Source organism: Astyanax mexicanus, chromosome 6 (genome assembly GCF_023375975.1).
Source record: "Astyanax mexicanus isolate ESR-SI-001 chromosome 6, AstMex3_surface, whole genome shotgun sequence".
NCBI classification, from domain to species: domain Eukaryota; kingdom Metazoa; phylum Chordata; class Actinopteri; order Characiformes; family Acestrorhamphidae; genus Astyanax; species Astyanax mexicanus.
The window spans coordinates 26837568-26855131 of NC_064413.1; the positions used below are offsets into that span (position 1 = coordinate 26837568).

General features: G+C 36.5%; 2 protein-coding genes across 8 annotated transcripts in view; both read left to right on the forward strand.

The window, feature by feature from the left end:
* plecb (plectin b) overlaps positions 1-17564 on the forward strand; it is a 208070-nt gene that overhangs the window by 146625 nt on the left and 43881 nt on the right. For 3 of the 7 annotated variants that reach the window (XM_015607864.3, XM_007257276.4, XM_022673777.2), the window contains exons 2-3: positions 11218-11279; positions 16907-16921. In XM_015607864.3, the coding sequence (XP_015463350.3) occupies positions 11218-11279; positions 16907-16921 (77 nt within the window). Of the gene's footprint in view, positions 1-7386; positions 7800-11217; positions 11280-16906; positions 16922-17564 lie in introns of those variants that run through there. The other 4 variants (XM_022673780.2, XM_015607865.3, XM_007257277.4 and 1 more) reach the window with 2 other exon arrangements.
* Positions 1-17564, forward strand: part of macf1b (microtubule actin crosslinking factor 1b) — a 108839-nt gene that overhangs the window by 328 nt on the left and 90947 nt on the right. The window lies entirely within an intron of this gene.

A 17564-nucleotide genomic window follows, 5' to 3' on the forward strand; every position in this document is an offset into this window, starting at 1 on the left:
TCGGAACCGAGCCGCTGCACTTTCCTCCAAGCGCGCTGACTGCTCGGCAATGCTGCATCAGCAGCAGCTCGAAAAGAAGCAGTGGCTGACTTCACATGTATCGGAGAAAGCATTTGCTAGTCTTCACCCTCCTGGTGTGTTGGGGCATTACTAGTGATCCTAATGAATCCTGAATAGTGGGTTGAGTAATTGGCCGTGTAAATTGGGGAGAAAATGAGAAAAATTAGAAAAAGAAAAAAAAAAAAGAATGAGGTCAGCTGACTACCTGAATATACTGAATATAGATCAGGTTATTCCATCAATGGATTTTTTCTTCCCTGATGATACGGACATATTCCAAGATCACAATACCAGGATTTATGGGGCTGGAATTGTAAAAAAATGATTCAGGGAGCGTGAGATCATTATTTTCACACATGGATTGTTCACCACAGAGTCCAGACCTTAACCTCATTGAGAATCTTTGGGATGTGCTGGAGAAGAGTTTTTGCAGCGGTTGGTCAGACTCTACCATCATCAATGCTGCTGCAAGATCTTGGTGAAAAATTAACGCGACACTGGATTTAAATAAATCTTGTGACATTGCAGAAGCTTATCGAATCAATGCCACAGTGAATGCATGAAGTAATCAAAGCTAAAGGTGGTCCAACAAAATATTAGAGTGTGACCTTTTTTTTTTTTGTTCAGGCAGTATATTTCTTTCCCTCTCAGCTATAATACACTTCCCAAAGTATATGTACAGAGAGTCTGTTAAGGATCTTCTTAGTTCTCTCCATTAGAGGGAGACAACAGGCAGTATTCTGGTTTTGTCCATTTTTCATAGTCTTCTGTGAGTCTCAGTGAGTAGAAAGTTCTGAAAGGAGCAGAGCTGACTGACAGACAGGGATTTTCCATGCTGAGAATCTACAAGCACAGCAGTTCCAGGATATTTTAGATCCCAGCTGGTGGTGCCAGTTCTCCCTTGTTCTGGCTCGAGATTAATCATGATTTAGCTTAATCCTGAAATCCTGTGTTGATACGACATGGACATCTGACCCAGGGTGTTAGATAACCCTGTGCATATTCATGGCAAATGACTCATCACTGACTCCGGCACTCGTTAAGAGATAGGGAGGGGGGACTGGTTGTATATAAGGACAAACATGGGTTGTATATAGGGAAGTAAATGTTATTATGTGTTAGTGAGCCTAATTATACTGTGTACTGAAATATACAGTGCACAATGACTTTCCCTTACATGTCTCAGCTCTACTGAAGGGTAAGCGGATCAGTGGGAGTGTTTTGTTCTAATGGAAAAGGACAGGGTGTGTCTGTGTGTGGTGCTGTGTGATGCGGTTTGCATTTGTGCTGAGGTGAGCTGCTTGCTACTCCTTGTTTTATTAACATTCCTCTCCATCTGGGTGGGGTAGACAACTCCACACAGGCTGCCACAAGTAAGAGGGAGAGAAAGAGCTCGAGTTGGGAAAACAAGGCAGAGATGGGCTAGGAGAAGCTCCACCTGTGTTGGGGGAGGGCTCTACGTACGCCCTGTTTAGGAATGTGAAATTTTACTGTTTGAAGACCTGAAGACCTAATTAGTGTATCACTCTGTCTCTTTTTTCGTTAGTCTACTTATAGTAAATTTGATAACACGTACAATTCTGCAAAAAAATAAGAGACCACTTAAAAATGATGAGTTTCTTTGATTTTACCAAATTGAAAACCTCTGTAATATAATAAAGCCATCAAACTAAGCTGAACTGCTTGAATGTTTGCACCAGGAGTGGCTTAAAGTTATCCAAAAGCAGTGTGCAAGACTGGTGGAGGAGAACATGCCAAGAGTTACAGTGGATTTTTGAACTCTTAAAACATTATGAATATGAACTTGTTTTCTTTGCATTATTTGAGGTCTGAAAGCTCTGCATCTTTTTTATAATTTCAGTAATTTCTGATTTTCTGCAAATAAATACTCAATATTTTTATTTGGAATTTGGGAGAAATGTTGTCCGTGGTTTACAGAATTAAACAACAATGTTCATTTTACTTAAACATATACCTATAATTAGCAAAATCAGTAAATCTGATTCAGAAACAGATTTTTTTCCAGAGCTGAATACTATGCTGCAACCATCTGCATGTGTGTAATGAAACCTTCTGTCATTCAAACATGCTTTGTAGAACTATTTCTGCTGGTTCTTTCATCAGGAAGTGTTTTTATAATGTGAGGAGAACAACAGGTTATTGGATGTAGTATAATATAGGTAATATATTCTGCTATATAACAGTTCTAAGCTTCAGCACGGCAGATCTGCTGTGCAGAGCCTATGAAAATATGATGAGAATGATAAAGAGCCTTCTGAGTACAGTGGTTGGAATATAATTGCAGTACAGCAAGTGCCTGCCTGCTGTGTAATAGAGTAGAATAACAAGAAAACTAACCGTTATAATGTGTACTGCACTAATTTGTACCAAGGAATTGAAATGTAGTAAAGTAGACACTAAACTCTCATTTGTCATTTTTACATGTTTATCCAAGATCATGTGTACTTTGGTAATTATAAAATGTATTAAATGATAATGGGAATTCTATGTAGATTTGATTCATCAAATGTTAGGCTTTGAGATGTGATCAGATATGATCATCATCATTCTCAGTTTTAGCAGGGATGCACAAAATGTGATTTTTAAAGTAAATTTGTTGTTTTAATTAATCTAAAAATCGCACAGTAAGCAAAGGAACACATTTTCAATAATGTTTCTGTTAAGGGAAGTCACAATACAAATAATAATTTTGCAAAGCCAAGCATGAGCCAAGCAAAGATTTAAAATGATTAAATTCATATCAGAAGTGAGAAGCAACACACATCTGTCAAACTATAGATACATTGTTTTTTTGTTGATTGCTTATTTAGAGAAAACAAAGACAAATTTTACATTTGGACAGTTCCAGTTTTACTCACCTACATTATATTATGTTACATCCTTAATGCTGTTCAGATCACTCTGTACTAGTTATAGATGTACTAATAATATATGTTTCATTTATTATTCATCCAAACCAATGCTAAAGGTAATCCAACCAACTGACTTTCTTATATTATTGTAAACTTTTGAATGGTGTTGAATTTTAAGTTTAGTTTTTTCCTATTGATATATATTGTTTAATGTTCACTGATTTTCATGCTTAGCTACCGTTTTTTTTTTTTTTTTGCATCCTGGACCAGAGCCTTCAGGGAAAAATATATGTTAACCGTTGAGTCTTAAAATAGCAAAGTGGGGTTTCCCTAGTTTCCAACCATATGACGCAAGCAACTGCAGCAAGAGGGGGATACACCATGGGATTGAAAATAGTCCGGTGAATATGAGTCGGCTCTGCCTACGTGAAAGCTTCTACTGTTAAAAAGGAGCATCTGGTGTTGGAGCCGCCTGTGGTGCATGAACAGCATAATAAGCACTTTTGCTTCAAGTAATGGGACGTTTCTTTAGCGTGCCCTTACAGAAAAGCTGTGATGACCAAGATGTTCCACAGACTGCATGAGAGTGCTTCACTGGAGTTAGTCTTTGGCTGGAGAGCCTGTAGTTAGTGCCTCTCTGTCACATTTCTTAGGGTTGAAGGAGGGCTCTGTGGTATAACCATATGAGAAGGAGTGATTTTCAGATGTAGGATAGGATAAATTCAGACAGCGGGTGGGAATTGGCAATGACTCTAGGGGAAAAGTTGGAAAAAGTCCAAAACAACAAAGTGCACTCAGTCAAAACAAGTAAAGTCAGTCAAAATAAATGTAGTTTGTGTTTTTACCTTTTAATTATACAAATCATTAGTTTCTATCATTTCAAAACCTAAATAAGTATTTAGTTTCCTTTGTACTCATTTTCCAAATCTGCTTTCTCATTAGTCATATCAGTGTATTATCTCAGTCAGGCTGAACTGAAGTGTGTGATGGTGACTCTTCTGCTGACCCTGGCTGAGTGTCTGTCTGGATGATTATCTTACTCTGTACTGACTCAAAGGCAGCTAGGGAGGTGACTGTATGTGGGGATGGGGGGGAGGAGGAGGGAAATGGGTGGGGAACCCTGAAAGTGAATTTAACAAGGGATTACATCATTTACAGAGATGTACAAACAGTAGCAAAAGATTACACAAGAGGGTCTCCTCCTGTGTGGTACTTCTCCACTTTGTTACTTCTCTGACAATCTTGACTGCTTGCTGATTGGAGTAAAACTACCATTAGGTCTAGGCTCAGTTGGTTGTTTCTTCTTTAGGTATTACTCTGTTCTGTTAGGTGTACATTGTACTGAATGGCATTGACAAAAATAGTATTTATATTTTATATTAAACAGGAACGTTTTGCTATGTCTTGCAGTGTCGTAAAATGCATTGGTGAATCAACAGTGTGAGACTGTTAAATATCTCATATCTGTGATTACTCAAGAGGCTGATTTTTAATTAGAAGCCTCCTTAGATTGTTGCAGCTTTCTTTGATATTATTAGCAGACATTCAAAAAGGAAATATCCTAAATTAAAAAAACATCAGAAATTTAACAGATCACACAACTCTGTTTTACATTTTAGATCATTTTTCTGATCAATTCTTAGACTATTATTTTTACATGGTCTTTTTGTGGAACAGTTGATTCTTTCTAGCACTTTTATTACTTTCTTCATTCCACATTAAAGTTAATACTGGAAAAGTCATGGAATTCGAAAATAGCAATTTCCAGGCCTGGATAACTTTTGGAAAAATAAAACTACCCAGAAAGTTCTGGAAAAGTCATGGAAGTTTGGTCTACAGATCTTTGTGTTTCCGTTTATCGATGAAGAAAATCTGGTTTTAGCTAATAAATACCTCAGCTCAGAGTTAACTTAGTCATTTTCAAGCCTACACAATGAAGCTCTCAGCATCTGAAACACATTTTATTATTAAAGACAGTGTGTCAACATTTTATCTGATTCATTTTAAGACCTACTTTAATCAGATTTGATTATAGTTTTAGTTGATTTTTGGTTTTATTGTCCATGTCTGCAGTGTTGTTTTTTTTTAATCTAATGGTCATTAAAATCTGCCTTGAAGGCATGGAGCAATCATGAAGAAATCATGGAAATTGATTGGTTAAAATGTGTATTAACCCTGATTATGGAGTCTGTCCTTTAAACGATTAATCGACACACATCATTTTGGGTCGACAAATTCTGTGCACTAGTAATTAACATTATGTAGACAATCACAAAATCCTTGTTTCTCCATTTTTGCAGTTTTTCACTTTTTGGAAGTTAAAAACTATTCAGTCAGACTGAAAGCACAGGCTCTGTTGTGACGGTGTATCTCTATTGCTTCTGGGGATTTTATTTGGATTTCTTCTGCCACTCCTTAATTCCTTCACATGTATGGAGTTGCTAAAGTCATTATTTAAGGTGTGTCTCTCCACGTCTGCTGCAGAGCTGTCAAACATGATAAAATAAACACACCCTCACACACTGCTTTTCCCTTACACTATAACAATTTAAAACTCACTGTGCAAGCGTCAGGCCTGAACAGGTACAGTAATGAGCCGTTCCTCTGAGGTTAGACACACACTGGAGAACTGCGACGACGGGCGTGGTGGAGTGGACGTAACCCAGCAGCTCTTGTTTGCTGTTGCAATGGATCAGCTTTGTTTTATTAGTATTTGTCCAATTATATGATATTTTGTGATGTTTTTATTTATGAGTAGTGTATTTTTATTAGTGCAGGAAGCTTTAGAAATCAGATTACCTGTGATGATAAGTACCTTAAGAAGAAACTGTGGTATAGGGCTAGGTTGACTCCATTGAATAACTAAATATATGTCAATTTGCATAGTGAACATCATCATTGCAAATTTAGTGGTGCCCACAAAAAAAAAAACAGGGGCTGCGCATCCAACCCCACACTACCAAATAAGGTGCATTACTTTTAAGTAAAGTAAAGTAGTTATAGAAGTCTGTGATTTGGGACGCAGCCCAACCATTTTCATCGCCCATGTTAAAAGTCATTTCGGCAACTGTGATGGTAATATACTTTCTCAGCATGCATAATTATTAGTATTTTTAGTTTTTTTTTTTTTTTGCTTTTTTTTTCAACACTTTGAGACATTGCAAGAAACTTCTTAGTTTTTTTCTCATTTCTCAGAATTGTGTTAAAAAAAGAAAATCTCTAGCACAGAATAAGTGATACATTAGCTGTAGTATTCCTGCTAAGCTGGGTCTGGCCCTGCTAACACTGATAATTTGAGCTTCCCTGTGGATATTTTTCATGCTTATTTGATGGTCTTTTTGAGCACGTAAAGCGCGTTGCTACAGTCTGTAATTTGTTTTCATTTATTTTATTTTTGCTCTACATTGATGCAAAAACTGATTTGCCAGTAATTATTTTAAGTACAAATTAACCCAGTAATAAAATATTTGAATAAGTAATTCCATAAACATTTTAAGTTGAGTAAGTGAACTAGTATTTAAATATTTAAACAGTTCTAATTTAAAACCCATTTTAGGTAAAGGGTTGCTGTACTATGTCCACATTGGTATTTTTGTTGCAGAATTTAGGCCAAAAGTGCTTAATGTGCCTTTTTAAGAGAAGCTGACTTAAGTACATAGTTTTTTTTTTGCGACAGAAATATCCTATTTTATGTCCATTATTATTTTTGAATATGTTTTACATACTGTGGTAAGCAATAAGCATTTTTGTGGTTGTCTTTCAACCTGAAGTGTGAGAACTAAGAAGATCTGACTAATGTGTCCAAATTTACTGAGAGATTCCTCTTCTCTCTTTAGAGTTCCTCTTATGGAAGTGGAAAATCTGCACCAATCTCGCATATATTAAAAGTGTATACATTTACCAAGAACTGTATTTATGACAGTGACTACCAAATACAGTAGTTTCCTTGGAAATGTGCATTTAGTGTGTGTGTATGTGGGGGGTTTGTGGTTTAGATAGTTGGGGTTGGGTAGCTGAGTAATCGTACCAGCATGCAGGCACCTGAGTGACCAGCCTCCTCTTCCCACACCCTTCCTGGCACTTCAGAGCTTATGAGTAACTCATGATTGTTGTCTTCTTAGTCATTAAAAAAGTTATTGCATCTGTGCTTGGACACACACACACACATCTACACTCTCTTAAACACACAATTATACAATGAAAGCTCACTAATAGTTGAATTGATAAGTATCAGCACATACGTTTTTTTTTTTTAACTGATTATCATCTAAGGTGCGCTCGTACACTGGATGCGGGTGGTGCATGAAGCATTCTGACAACCACACCTTGTTCTCTGTTTTCGCTCTCCAAGTTCCTCCCTCTTTTCCTGCCCTAGCCCCACCAATATGACATGGTAGAGTGAGAGGAGGGGGTGGAGCCTATCCCACAATGTCCTCCAAACACTGAGTCAAAGCTCATTCAGAGCAGCACAGGGACAGGCCCAGACTGCATAGCCTGTAGGCATCATTTGGGCTGAGAGACAGAGAGAAAGAAAGGAAACGTGAGCTAACGGGGAGAGAACAGAACTGAGGAGAAAGTTACCTTCTGACTGGAAAGTTACCACACTGCTGCCAGCCACTGCTCTGCTCCACTCCACTCCACTCATCTCCATGGCACTGCAGTAGTAGAAGGTTTGAGGAAAGGAATCTTCTACAGGAAGGAAAGAAAAGCTTTTTGACTGATTTTACTGCTCTCAAAAAATTGAGAGAAAAATGAGCACTCAGCAGAAACAGAGGAACCTTTCCACTGACAGCCTGGGCAGGTCCAGGGTACCTTCAGACGATGGCTTTTACCAGGGGATGCTCAAAGCCATGGATGGCAGGAAAGGTATCTCAGTGACAGCACCCCCTATTATTAGATTAGTTTAGGAAAGAGTAAAAGACTGGTCGTTTAAAATAAGCACTGTTATCATAATAGTTTTAATAATGTATGTTTGCAATGCTTAAAAATTCATTTAGACCTACATGTTTCTAGCAATTTTTTTTAGAAAGTTCAGAGAGTTTGCACCATGCTAAATGCTAGTGTAGGATCTGTATGCTTTCTGCATGAGGATGTGGATAAGTGTGTGGTTTTCTCTTGGAAGAAGAACAGTTTTACGACATTCTTTTTGCTGCAAGAACCTAATTAGTAATTAAAAGGGAATAAAACACTCTTCATAGACCCAATTATACGTTGGTCAGGACCAAAGAGAGGCTTGAGGTTTTTTGTGACTTTAGCTGTTTTCACCTTTTTTCTGTTTTAGTTCAAGTTATTTGAAAGTTCTACAGGTTCTACAGTGGTTTGTATGTTTTATCAGCTTTTATCTTATGACACTTTATAGTATTATTTTTTTTAGCCTAGAGTCTTGACTTTTTGAATTACTAAAAAACAGTTTTTACTGGAAAAAAGAAAAAAACAAGGCACACATGCCACTTACACCTAGTCCTTTTGATTTGAAAAGTCGAGCTGAAAAGACCACACCCCTTTTATCCCATAAGCTGCTGTTCTGTTGGTTTTCAGGTCATTAGCAGAAGAACAAATATAGCGCAAGTCTTCCTGTGCAAATATCGTTTTGGCATCAAGACAATGCAGTTCTGTCATATGCTTGATATGTGATTAATCCTCAAATCCTTTTTTTTTTTTTTTTTCTATTTATGTGCTGAGCATTGCTGCTTATCACTGATCAATAATGAATTGAGTGGCCGCCAAATCAATGGAGCCAAATTAGAGACTGTCATTGGTATCAGATTTCTGTGTGCCTGACCTCAGAATGGCCTGAGGGTGGGGTCCATTGTGAAGGTAATTGCAGGAGTGACGGCTTAACCATTAGCAGTGCAACGTAATACTGGTGAGAGGAATCTGGTGGAATCCAGTGACTCTGAGGTCAAAGTTTATGTTCTTTAAAGGGGGTGGGTCACTTGCTCCTGACTGGTTTCTTGAATCATGAGTCTACGCACTTTCCCTAAATTGGTAATCTTCAAACAGGAAGTACCCCACCCTTTTTGTTCAGAATGTGTCAAGTTTCCTTTTTCTGGCGATCACTATGGCAATGTTGATCAATAACATTTGCTCATGACTCCACCCAGGAGAGAAGTGTAGAGAAAGTGTAGCCTGTAGGTGTGTCAGGAATAACAAGAAAAGCTAATCTCCCTGCACTTTAGCACTTTAGCCCTAGATAACGGGCTGGGCTTTAAAGGATTTGGACTTTTCACTGACGTAACGTGACTGAAGCTTCAGTTTAGCGTTCTGAAACTGGCACTTCCTCTACATTTCCCGCTGCAGTTTTATTCTACAACAAGCATTTGTTCAGTTCTGATTGATCAAGTTAGCACAATGATCTGTTAGTTATAGATATGTGAAGCAGCTTTGGTTCTAATACACATAGCTTAATTATCTATTGTTACCAACTGAAACTGTGAAGTGGATCATGGTGTAATTTTCAGAATAGTGGAACCAGTATCTGGTAGTTCAGTAGGCTGCTCTGCTATTGATACTGGGATGTAAAAACTTTACTGGGATGAGAAAAAACTTTCTCAATAGTGTAAGTGAAGCAATATGCTGAAGTAGCAGTCATTATGACAGATGCCCCTATACAATTTTCTGTTAGGGGTCATCTAAGAATAGAGCAGTGGAGATAAATGCATGGCAATTATAGTGTAATTGTGATGTGTTGAGTTAATTTATTACTGTCACACAGACATTTTGTATCTTTATTAATTATTGCAATTTTATTATTTTGACTTGTTGACATCCTTATATATGTATATGCGTTGTATCCCAATTTCATAACAAATAAAGCAGTTAAAATGCTCCAAAATGACTTGGAATACTTTACATTGACCTCCATTAAAAGATAAGAAAATATTTATTCTCCAGCTATTCTGGAAATACAAACAAAAATTAATTTGTTTTGCAGCGATGATTATGATAAAATTTAATATTTTAACTTATTTTAACAGAAAACAAGAAAACAATGCAGTTTTTTGTTATGCAGATTGAAATAAGCCATCTATACCTATTTTTATGATTACCACAAACACCAAACAATGTTTTTTTTTTTTTTTTTTTACAATATATTCATAAAATATCTGTATTTAGCTACTATGTTTGTGTAAATTCTTCCACTCCTTGTATTTCTAACCATAACTGGTTACTAACTGCTGCAGCTGTTTTATAACATACTGATACTTTAAATCAGGATTGTTGGAGCAGAGAAGCATTTAAACCATGCAGGGCAAGGGGGTCCCAAAAAGCAGAGAGGCGTAATTGTCCTCCTCAATCATGTAAAAGGGTTCTTTTGTACGATTGCATTAACAAATGTGGGAGAAGGTCATAATATTGCCTTTAGGCAACAATTGAAAAAACTTTGTTTTAGTAAGTAATTAAAAATAAACATCTTTAAATAGTCAAATACTCTTCTTTACAAATTCGTGCACATATAAATACTTTTATTTATATTTCAATTTTAAAAAGATATTAATTAAAAAAATACATTTTAGCTCATTGCTGCCACTGCATCCAAAGTGGCTTTAGTTCCAGAAAGGCTTGCCTCACCCCCCCAGTAATCAAACCTACCTAATGAATTCTACTTCTGATCAAACCTACTTCTACCTTTTACTTTACTGTACTGACACATGTCTGTCACATTATATTACTTAAAGCAGAAACTTTAAAAGAATAAAAAAAAGGATGCTAGTAACAAGAAAATCCATGCTATGGATGGGTAAAGAATACTGAGAGTGTTCGTTGACGGTGATATGATTATTTTTCTATTTTTGAAAAGCCTGTACATGAGTGTTCTATCTATTTTATCAGGTGAGCAATGACATGGTTATGCTTTTCCGTGACTTGCCTATACGTGTGTTTGTGTGTTGCCTGAGGTCATCCTCTTGATTCAGACGCTTCTTCAAGTTTTACCATCATTCTGTGTTTCACAATAACTCCATTGAAGGACCAGCTTAATTTGCCAAAGCATCCAAGTGAACTGCCAAGTGAATGCCTCTTTTAGAGTGCCCCATAGCCAGTTTGCGCTGATGCCTTGGTATGAGGTTAGGGCATGTCTGTGCAAGGAGCTGATCTCCAAACAGTCATTTTGACCTGACAAACATTTGGTTGGAGTGGATTAGAGTGATTAGTAGATTTGAGTAGTTGTTGTTCACGCCACAGAGTACTCTAACTTTGCGTGTGCGTTCTAATGCAACTGCATCTGTAAATTAAATAGATCATTTAGAACCACATTTAATGTTTATTTGTCCTTTTTTTCCAGATGAACGGGACAGAGTACAGAAGAAGACTTTCACAAAGTGGGTGAACAAACACCTAATAAAGGTAATATATATTTTCTTATCCTCTTTTGTTCTTTCTTTAAATCTTTAGTTAAAGTCTTTCATTAGAAGAATTTCTTTGATAGCTGCTTAGCTTAATCCCTTTAGTGCTAAAGTGAGCATCACCCTAAATAATCTCTTAACCAGTTAAATCCCCTGCTAACCAACTTTATGTTTTAGGTAACTTGTTTAGCAAGGTTTAAATTGAAAATATGATAAAACACTTCTTAGAAATTGCATTCTCAGAAAATGCACTTCTCACACCTCTCTGTAAAACACTCTAGGGTGGTCTTAATATTCTAAAATATGATTTTGATTGACAGCCCTTAGTCACAACAAGGTTTTGTTATAATGGCACCATACACAGCCTTGAGACAAATAAGCTGCTTTTTTTTAGCTTTTCTTTGAACTGCCATTGTGATTCACATATCTTTCAGGTTCAATGAGGTTCTGATATCAGTAACGGATATAGAAGCTCAAATAGCCCAGTGTTTTAAATTGTTCCTTCCATCCTGTTCCTATTGCCTTTCCTCTTCACCACAGCAGGGGGGACTGCTTGCTGTATAAATTATATACTTACAAAAAGCTGTAGTTCAGGTTAGGGGTGTGTCATATTGCATTATAAGTAATAATATTACACATTTTTCACACAATAAAAAAAACTCCATAACTTGTGATAATAGTGATATTCTTGTTTTTTATTGTACTGAATGTATAATACTTTTATATTCATACTAATTCACGTTTAAATATTTATTTTGGTGGAGTAGTATTCTGTTAAATTATTACACTGATATCCACAGATAATATTACTATTGAATAAATACACTGAAATATCATGATATTGCTTTAGGGCCCTATCGCCCACTCCTAGTTCAGGTTTCTCGGTTTCTCAACCGCTCACATACAGTCATACATTTATATCTAAACAGGAGGAGTACATTTACACAAATGCATCCACATGTTGTTATCAGGGAAGCTAATAAAACATCTGTGGAACCTGATAGCTACCATGTATACTAAGCTCCATACACGCACATTAAATATATTTACTTTGAACCACAACTCTAATTAGCCCAACACCAAGAGATTGGGTTGAACTATGGGACGATCCCTGTTTCACAAACATGTGCCTATTAATTACTGAAATTGGAGTCAGATGGCAGCATAAGGTCACAGAAACCCGCAGAACTCAGCAACACTTTGGATTAAGGGTTCACTCATGTTTAAGGATTCCTGCTTGTAAACCGTAAAACAATGCAAAAAATCAGATTCACATGCAGGTTGTGTTTATAGAATCAGATATAGACGTATTATTCTGTTATATTATTACTTATTATCAATAAATAATCGAAAGAAAGAAAGAAGAGTCTACAGCAATCATCTTCCATGGCAACAAAATATTTACAGCAGCCCATCACTTTTAGCATCTGCATGTGTCATAATGTGCATATAATGGCACCCAGTGACAGTGAATGGACAAATTAACGCCACCCAGGCAACTCAACTCTAAACTGTAATTAGTCCCAAAACATCATTGCCTTTAAACATGTTGTCAACAATCTATTCACAGCACTTTTCCTCACACTAGCTTTGCTCAAGAGACATCTAAGAGGTTTCTAATGACATGCTACACACCATTCAATTTATCTTTCTCTGGGAACAATGGGTGAGGGACTCTAAGTAAAGAAAGGCAGGTCAGAAAAGGCAAACCACTCACTTTAGACATGCTCATTAGTGAAGGAAAAACACCTCCTGCTGAAGCTTCTCTTGTGAGTAAAAATGTGCTGTGTCATTTTTCATTTGATGTAAGCCACTGTAATGTCAGAGCTAATGGGCCTGAGCTTGCAAGGATTTTCTATTTATACCAGTCTGACTCCCAGAAACCAAAGAAGCCCATTCATTTACCCAAGAAGAAAAAAAAAGAACCTCTCGCAGTACAAAAGTCTATTCTGTGAACGGCCAGTGTAGTGCCAAACCCCTGAGCCCTTGATTGAAGACAAACATATGCTGTGCTGAGAGTTACCGGCTCTGTGGACACGAGAGTGAGTCAGAAACATCTGGATTCGTTTTGCCACTCTGAAGAGGCCGACTGTGCTCAGGGCCCGTGGAGTCAGCCTGGCCGCCAGTAGCACATGTGCTTGCCTGCGTGTGGCTGTCTGCGTGCTTCAGACTTGCAGAATTAGTCTGCCTTCCCTTTAGAGTCTTCAGGTTTCAGCTATAGTTCTTCTTTTTGACTCCAGGGCTATTCTGTCCAGGACTTCAAGTAATAATTCATTATAGAGCTAGGCAATATATTGATATTTTATCGTATTGTGATAAATTATCTTATTCTCAATAATTATATAAATTAATTGGGTTGCAAAAGTGTATATATATATATATATATATATATATATATATATATATATATATATATATATATATGCATAAAGTTAAAAGTGCAATGCAGTGCCTAAGTAAACCCTAAGGGTTCAAACTTTCCTACTTTGCCCCTGCGTCGTTTCTCATTGGCCGATCTCTAGGGTGGTGGCAGCTATGAGGAGGTATGAGAAGAAGGGCAATTTCATTGTTGTTTTTTCCACGTTAGAGCCTTGTTTCACTGCTGTGAGAGGATGTTGAGCAAGAGACCAGCATGGTAAAGGTCCAAAGGGTCTTTTGTCAGTGACACGGTAAAGGTGTACAGTATACACAGACTGCAGTGGAGAAGGAGTTTTATTTGTGTATGTTGAAAACCCTGTTAAGCAAGGCACGGCAAGGCCAGGCAAGTTTATTTATATAGCACCTTTCATACACAGTAGTCATTCAAAGTGCTTTATAATTATAAAATACAGAGAGAGTCACAAACATGTAAGAAAATAACAGTAAAAATGGAAATAAAAATAAAATAATAATAAAGCATGAATAAAACATGATTTAAACATGATAAAAACAACATATTTAAAAGATTTTTTTTTTACAAAATTAATTAGAGCTAGAAAAAGGGATTTGAATTTAATAAAAGTATTAAAATAAAAAACATAATAATATAAGTTAAAAAACAGACCAAATTCAGCCACAACAACTGCTCATTTAAATACTTCAGTGCTGCCAGTAGTGCTAAATGTTGACATCTGGAGGGGTGGTCGACTAGGTAAATGAATTTAGCCTTCAAACGTGCAGCAGACAAGTAAATCAGTTAGCAGTGTGATTTTGTCTGTCAGCAGCTGCAGTGTGAGCACAACAAGCTCAATGTATAGCTTCCACTTAACACGCCTATTACAGCACACTATTAGCCTGTGCTGATGGACGGCTCTCATTTAGTGCGGAGTCTGTGGAGAATGGAAGCTAGGGAATTGCAAACAGACAATGTTAACAGATATCACAATCGAAAACAGACTAGTAATTATAATTATGAGATTTGGCAGCTGAATGTCCGTGTCTGATTGATGTGAACATGAATACAGCATACACTACACAAGCCCCCTCTTTGTAGTGTAGATCACTGCTGCAGCCTCCTCGTGTCCCATTCACTGAGGATTGTAGTAGTTTAGTTCTGGCAGTCAACAGAATAGAATCGAGACTCTTACGTAACACTGTCAGTAATGTGTAGCAACAGTGATCCCTGGTGGTTAAATCTGTGCACTATCACTTTCTTTCCACTTCTTTTTTTCTTTTCAGTGGCTTTCAAACAAGTTGTGGCAGATTTAATATGGTGTATAATATAATTGCGAAATATGTGAAAGCACGACCAAAGAAATTTTTTGAAGCATGAAAGCTGATTTCAGATTGGATAACCTTAGTTCCTTGGATAACCTTCCCATTATCAGTAGCATTATCTGTCTAACTGTGAATTTCCACACTTTGGGACTTAAAAGCTTCTCTTCTCTTATCTTGCACTTACTTACACATTTTTCTTGGGAAAAATGACTTATGGTGAAAGTGGCCTCTATAAAAAGGTTCATAGGTCCCTCCTTATGGACTGTGCATATTATAGTAAACTAAAAAAGGTAGGATTTGATTTGTTATCTACAGTGTTATGCTTCTGATTAAAATGCTTCAAAATAAAAGTAACTGTAATAGTTTTAAAAGTGATGCAGAACTTTAAATGGTCAAAAGTTTTATCATAGGTTCTTAATGTTCTTACTATTTTATTAGAAACATGTTTAATGCATCATGAAGTGGTTCTTCTAAGTCATCAAAACAAAACATTTGTAGCACCTTTATGTTTAATTGTATTGAAGTTAAGACTTCAAGCTTTGCACAGTGAGAGTTCAGACTAATATGCTAGAAGGTATGTAGTCCAGTGTATGTTATTTTTTAGATTGCTATCAAGAAGCATCTATAATGGTCTGTCCATATAAAGGGTGGTTTTCTCAAGTATTATTCTGAGTATATGTGGTTAATGTAAGAAATGTTAAATCATGCTAAATAAACTAGTGTTTATAAGCAACAAGACTAGGCAAGCTCAGAGTATCCAGAATATAGCTTTGTAGGAACAGGAGAGTGCTTTGTGTTCTTTCTTTGTCAGCAACTCATTAATTGCTGTGGTTGTTCAAAGTGTTGAAAAGAACACTTTGCCCTAAAGCAAGTGTTTCAAGTGTTATACTTGAATACTTAAATACTAGCTTAAATACTAATTAGAACTGTAAGAAAATATCAGTACATAGATGTATTGTGATATTATATTTTGCAATACTGTATTGATTTAAAAAAATAATTCTCAAAGTATTGATTTGTGATTATTGTAAAAATTAATGTAGTTCATTCAGTTTTTTTAAATACACTGACAGATAAAATGCGGTGTTGTATTCTGTCATTAGAGCTCACCGTTCTGAAATATATATTTATATATTTGCATATATATATATATATATATATATATATATATATATATATATATATATATATATATATATATATATATATATATATATATATATAATATACACCACATACAAAATATCACCTTGCTTACAGTATTGCAGTATATAATAATACATTGAATAGTATCTCCTTTTTTGAGATATGTATTGCATTGCCAGGTTCTTGCCAAGACACATCCCTATTACCAACTAAATTATTTTTTGTGTAATATTCTTTGAAATATGTATTTCTGCCTTTTTGTCTCATACATACAAACACACACACACACACTTTCACTCTTTCAACAGCAGACTCCATGCTGTTTTGTCAGTCTGCCTAAAAAAGTGTACACAACGCATATGTTGCAATAGTGTGGGATGCTCTTTGAAGTGATCCAGCTTTACTGATTTTTGAAGGAGTTGTCTTTAGAACTTAGTTCTGTGATGCTTCTTGTAAGACAGTTTGTCTTGCTTTAAAAATAACCTTTATTTTATTTTCAAATTATTGGGTATTATACTAATATCCTCTAGCTAATCAACACTTTTCATCAGATAATATATGTATATAATTGTGCATAATTCATTTTTATTCCTCTTTTTCCATCTTTAACCAATGTATGCATTCATTTTCACCTCTCAATTCCCATTCTAACCATTTCTCTCTTACTCTGGTCTTCCATTATTCCCATCCCTCTCTCCCTCTCTCTCCTACTTTCTCTCATTCTCTCTCTCTCTCTTTTTCTCTCTTGATCTGTTCCTTGATCTCATGCTTCATCTCTTCGTGCAGCACTGGAGAGCAGAGGTAGGTACCATCTGCATACAGGCCCTGGCAGGACGGGGATCCTCCCCTTTCTGAGCTGCATGAGTTCTTCTGTACCCCGAGGCTCCCGGCTTTAACTCTGAGCTTCTTATGCTGTCTTATGTGTCCAAATATGAAAAATGAGACTTTCACTCTGACCTGCAGTGCAAAAGCTTCAGCATAAGAACATCACACGGCTTTCTCTTTCCCTTCACTTGCTGTGTTGTGGATTACCAAGCATGATAGCACATGTTTAACCCCTTTGAATGTAAAAAGCCACACTTTAGGGACTGTGCTCATAATTAGTAACTAAACAACCTAATGGTCTCAAGAGATTCAAGGGGTTAAATAGTGTTTGTTGAAATGGTGTTAAACCTCACCATAAGGATATATATAGTATCCTTAATCACACAGCTTGAATTGTGTGGATTGAGTGAGTGTGTGTGTGGAGATAGATCACATAGTTGTGTGTAGTTATGAATGTGAAAAGGGGGTTAAAAAAGAGATAGAGGAGTTAATTGAGAAATACATTACTGCTCTATGCCCTATAATAAATCACCTGTCAGAGATGGCATCTGGCATTCAGCATTCGGGCAGGTGTGTCTGTAGTGAAGTCAAGGTCGCTCCGCTGCCCCACAGGCATGCA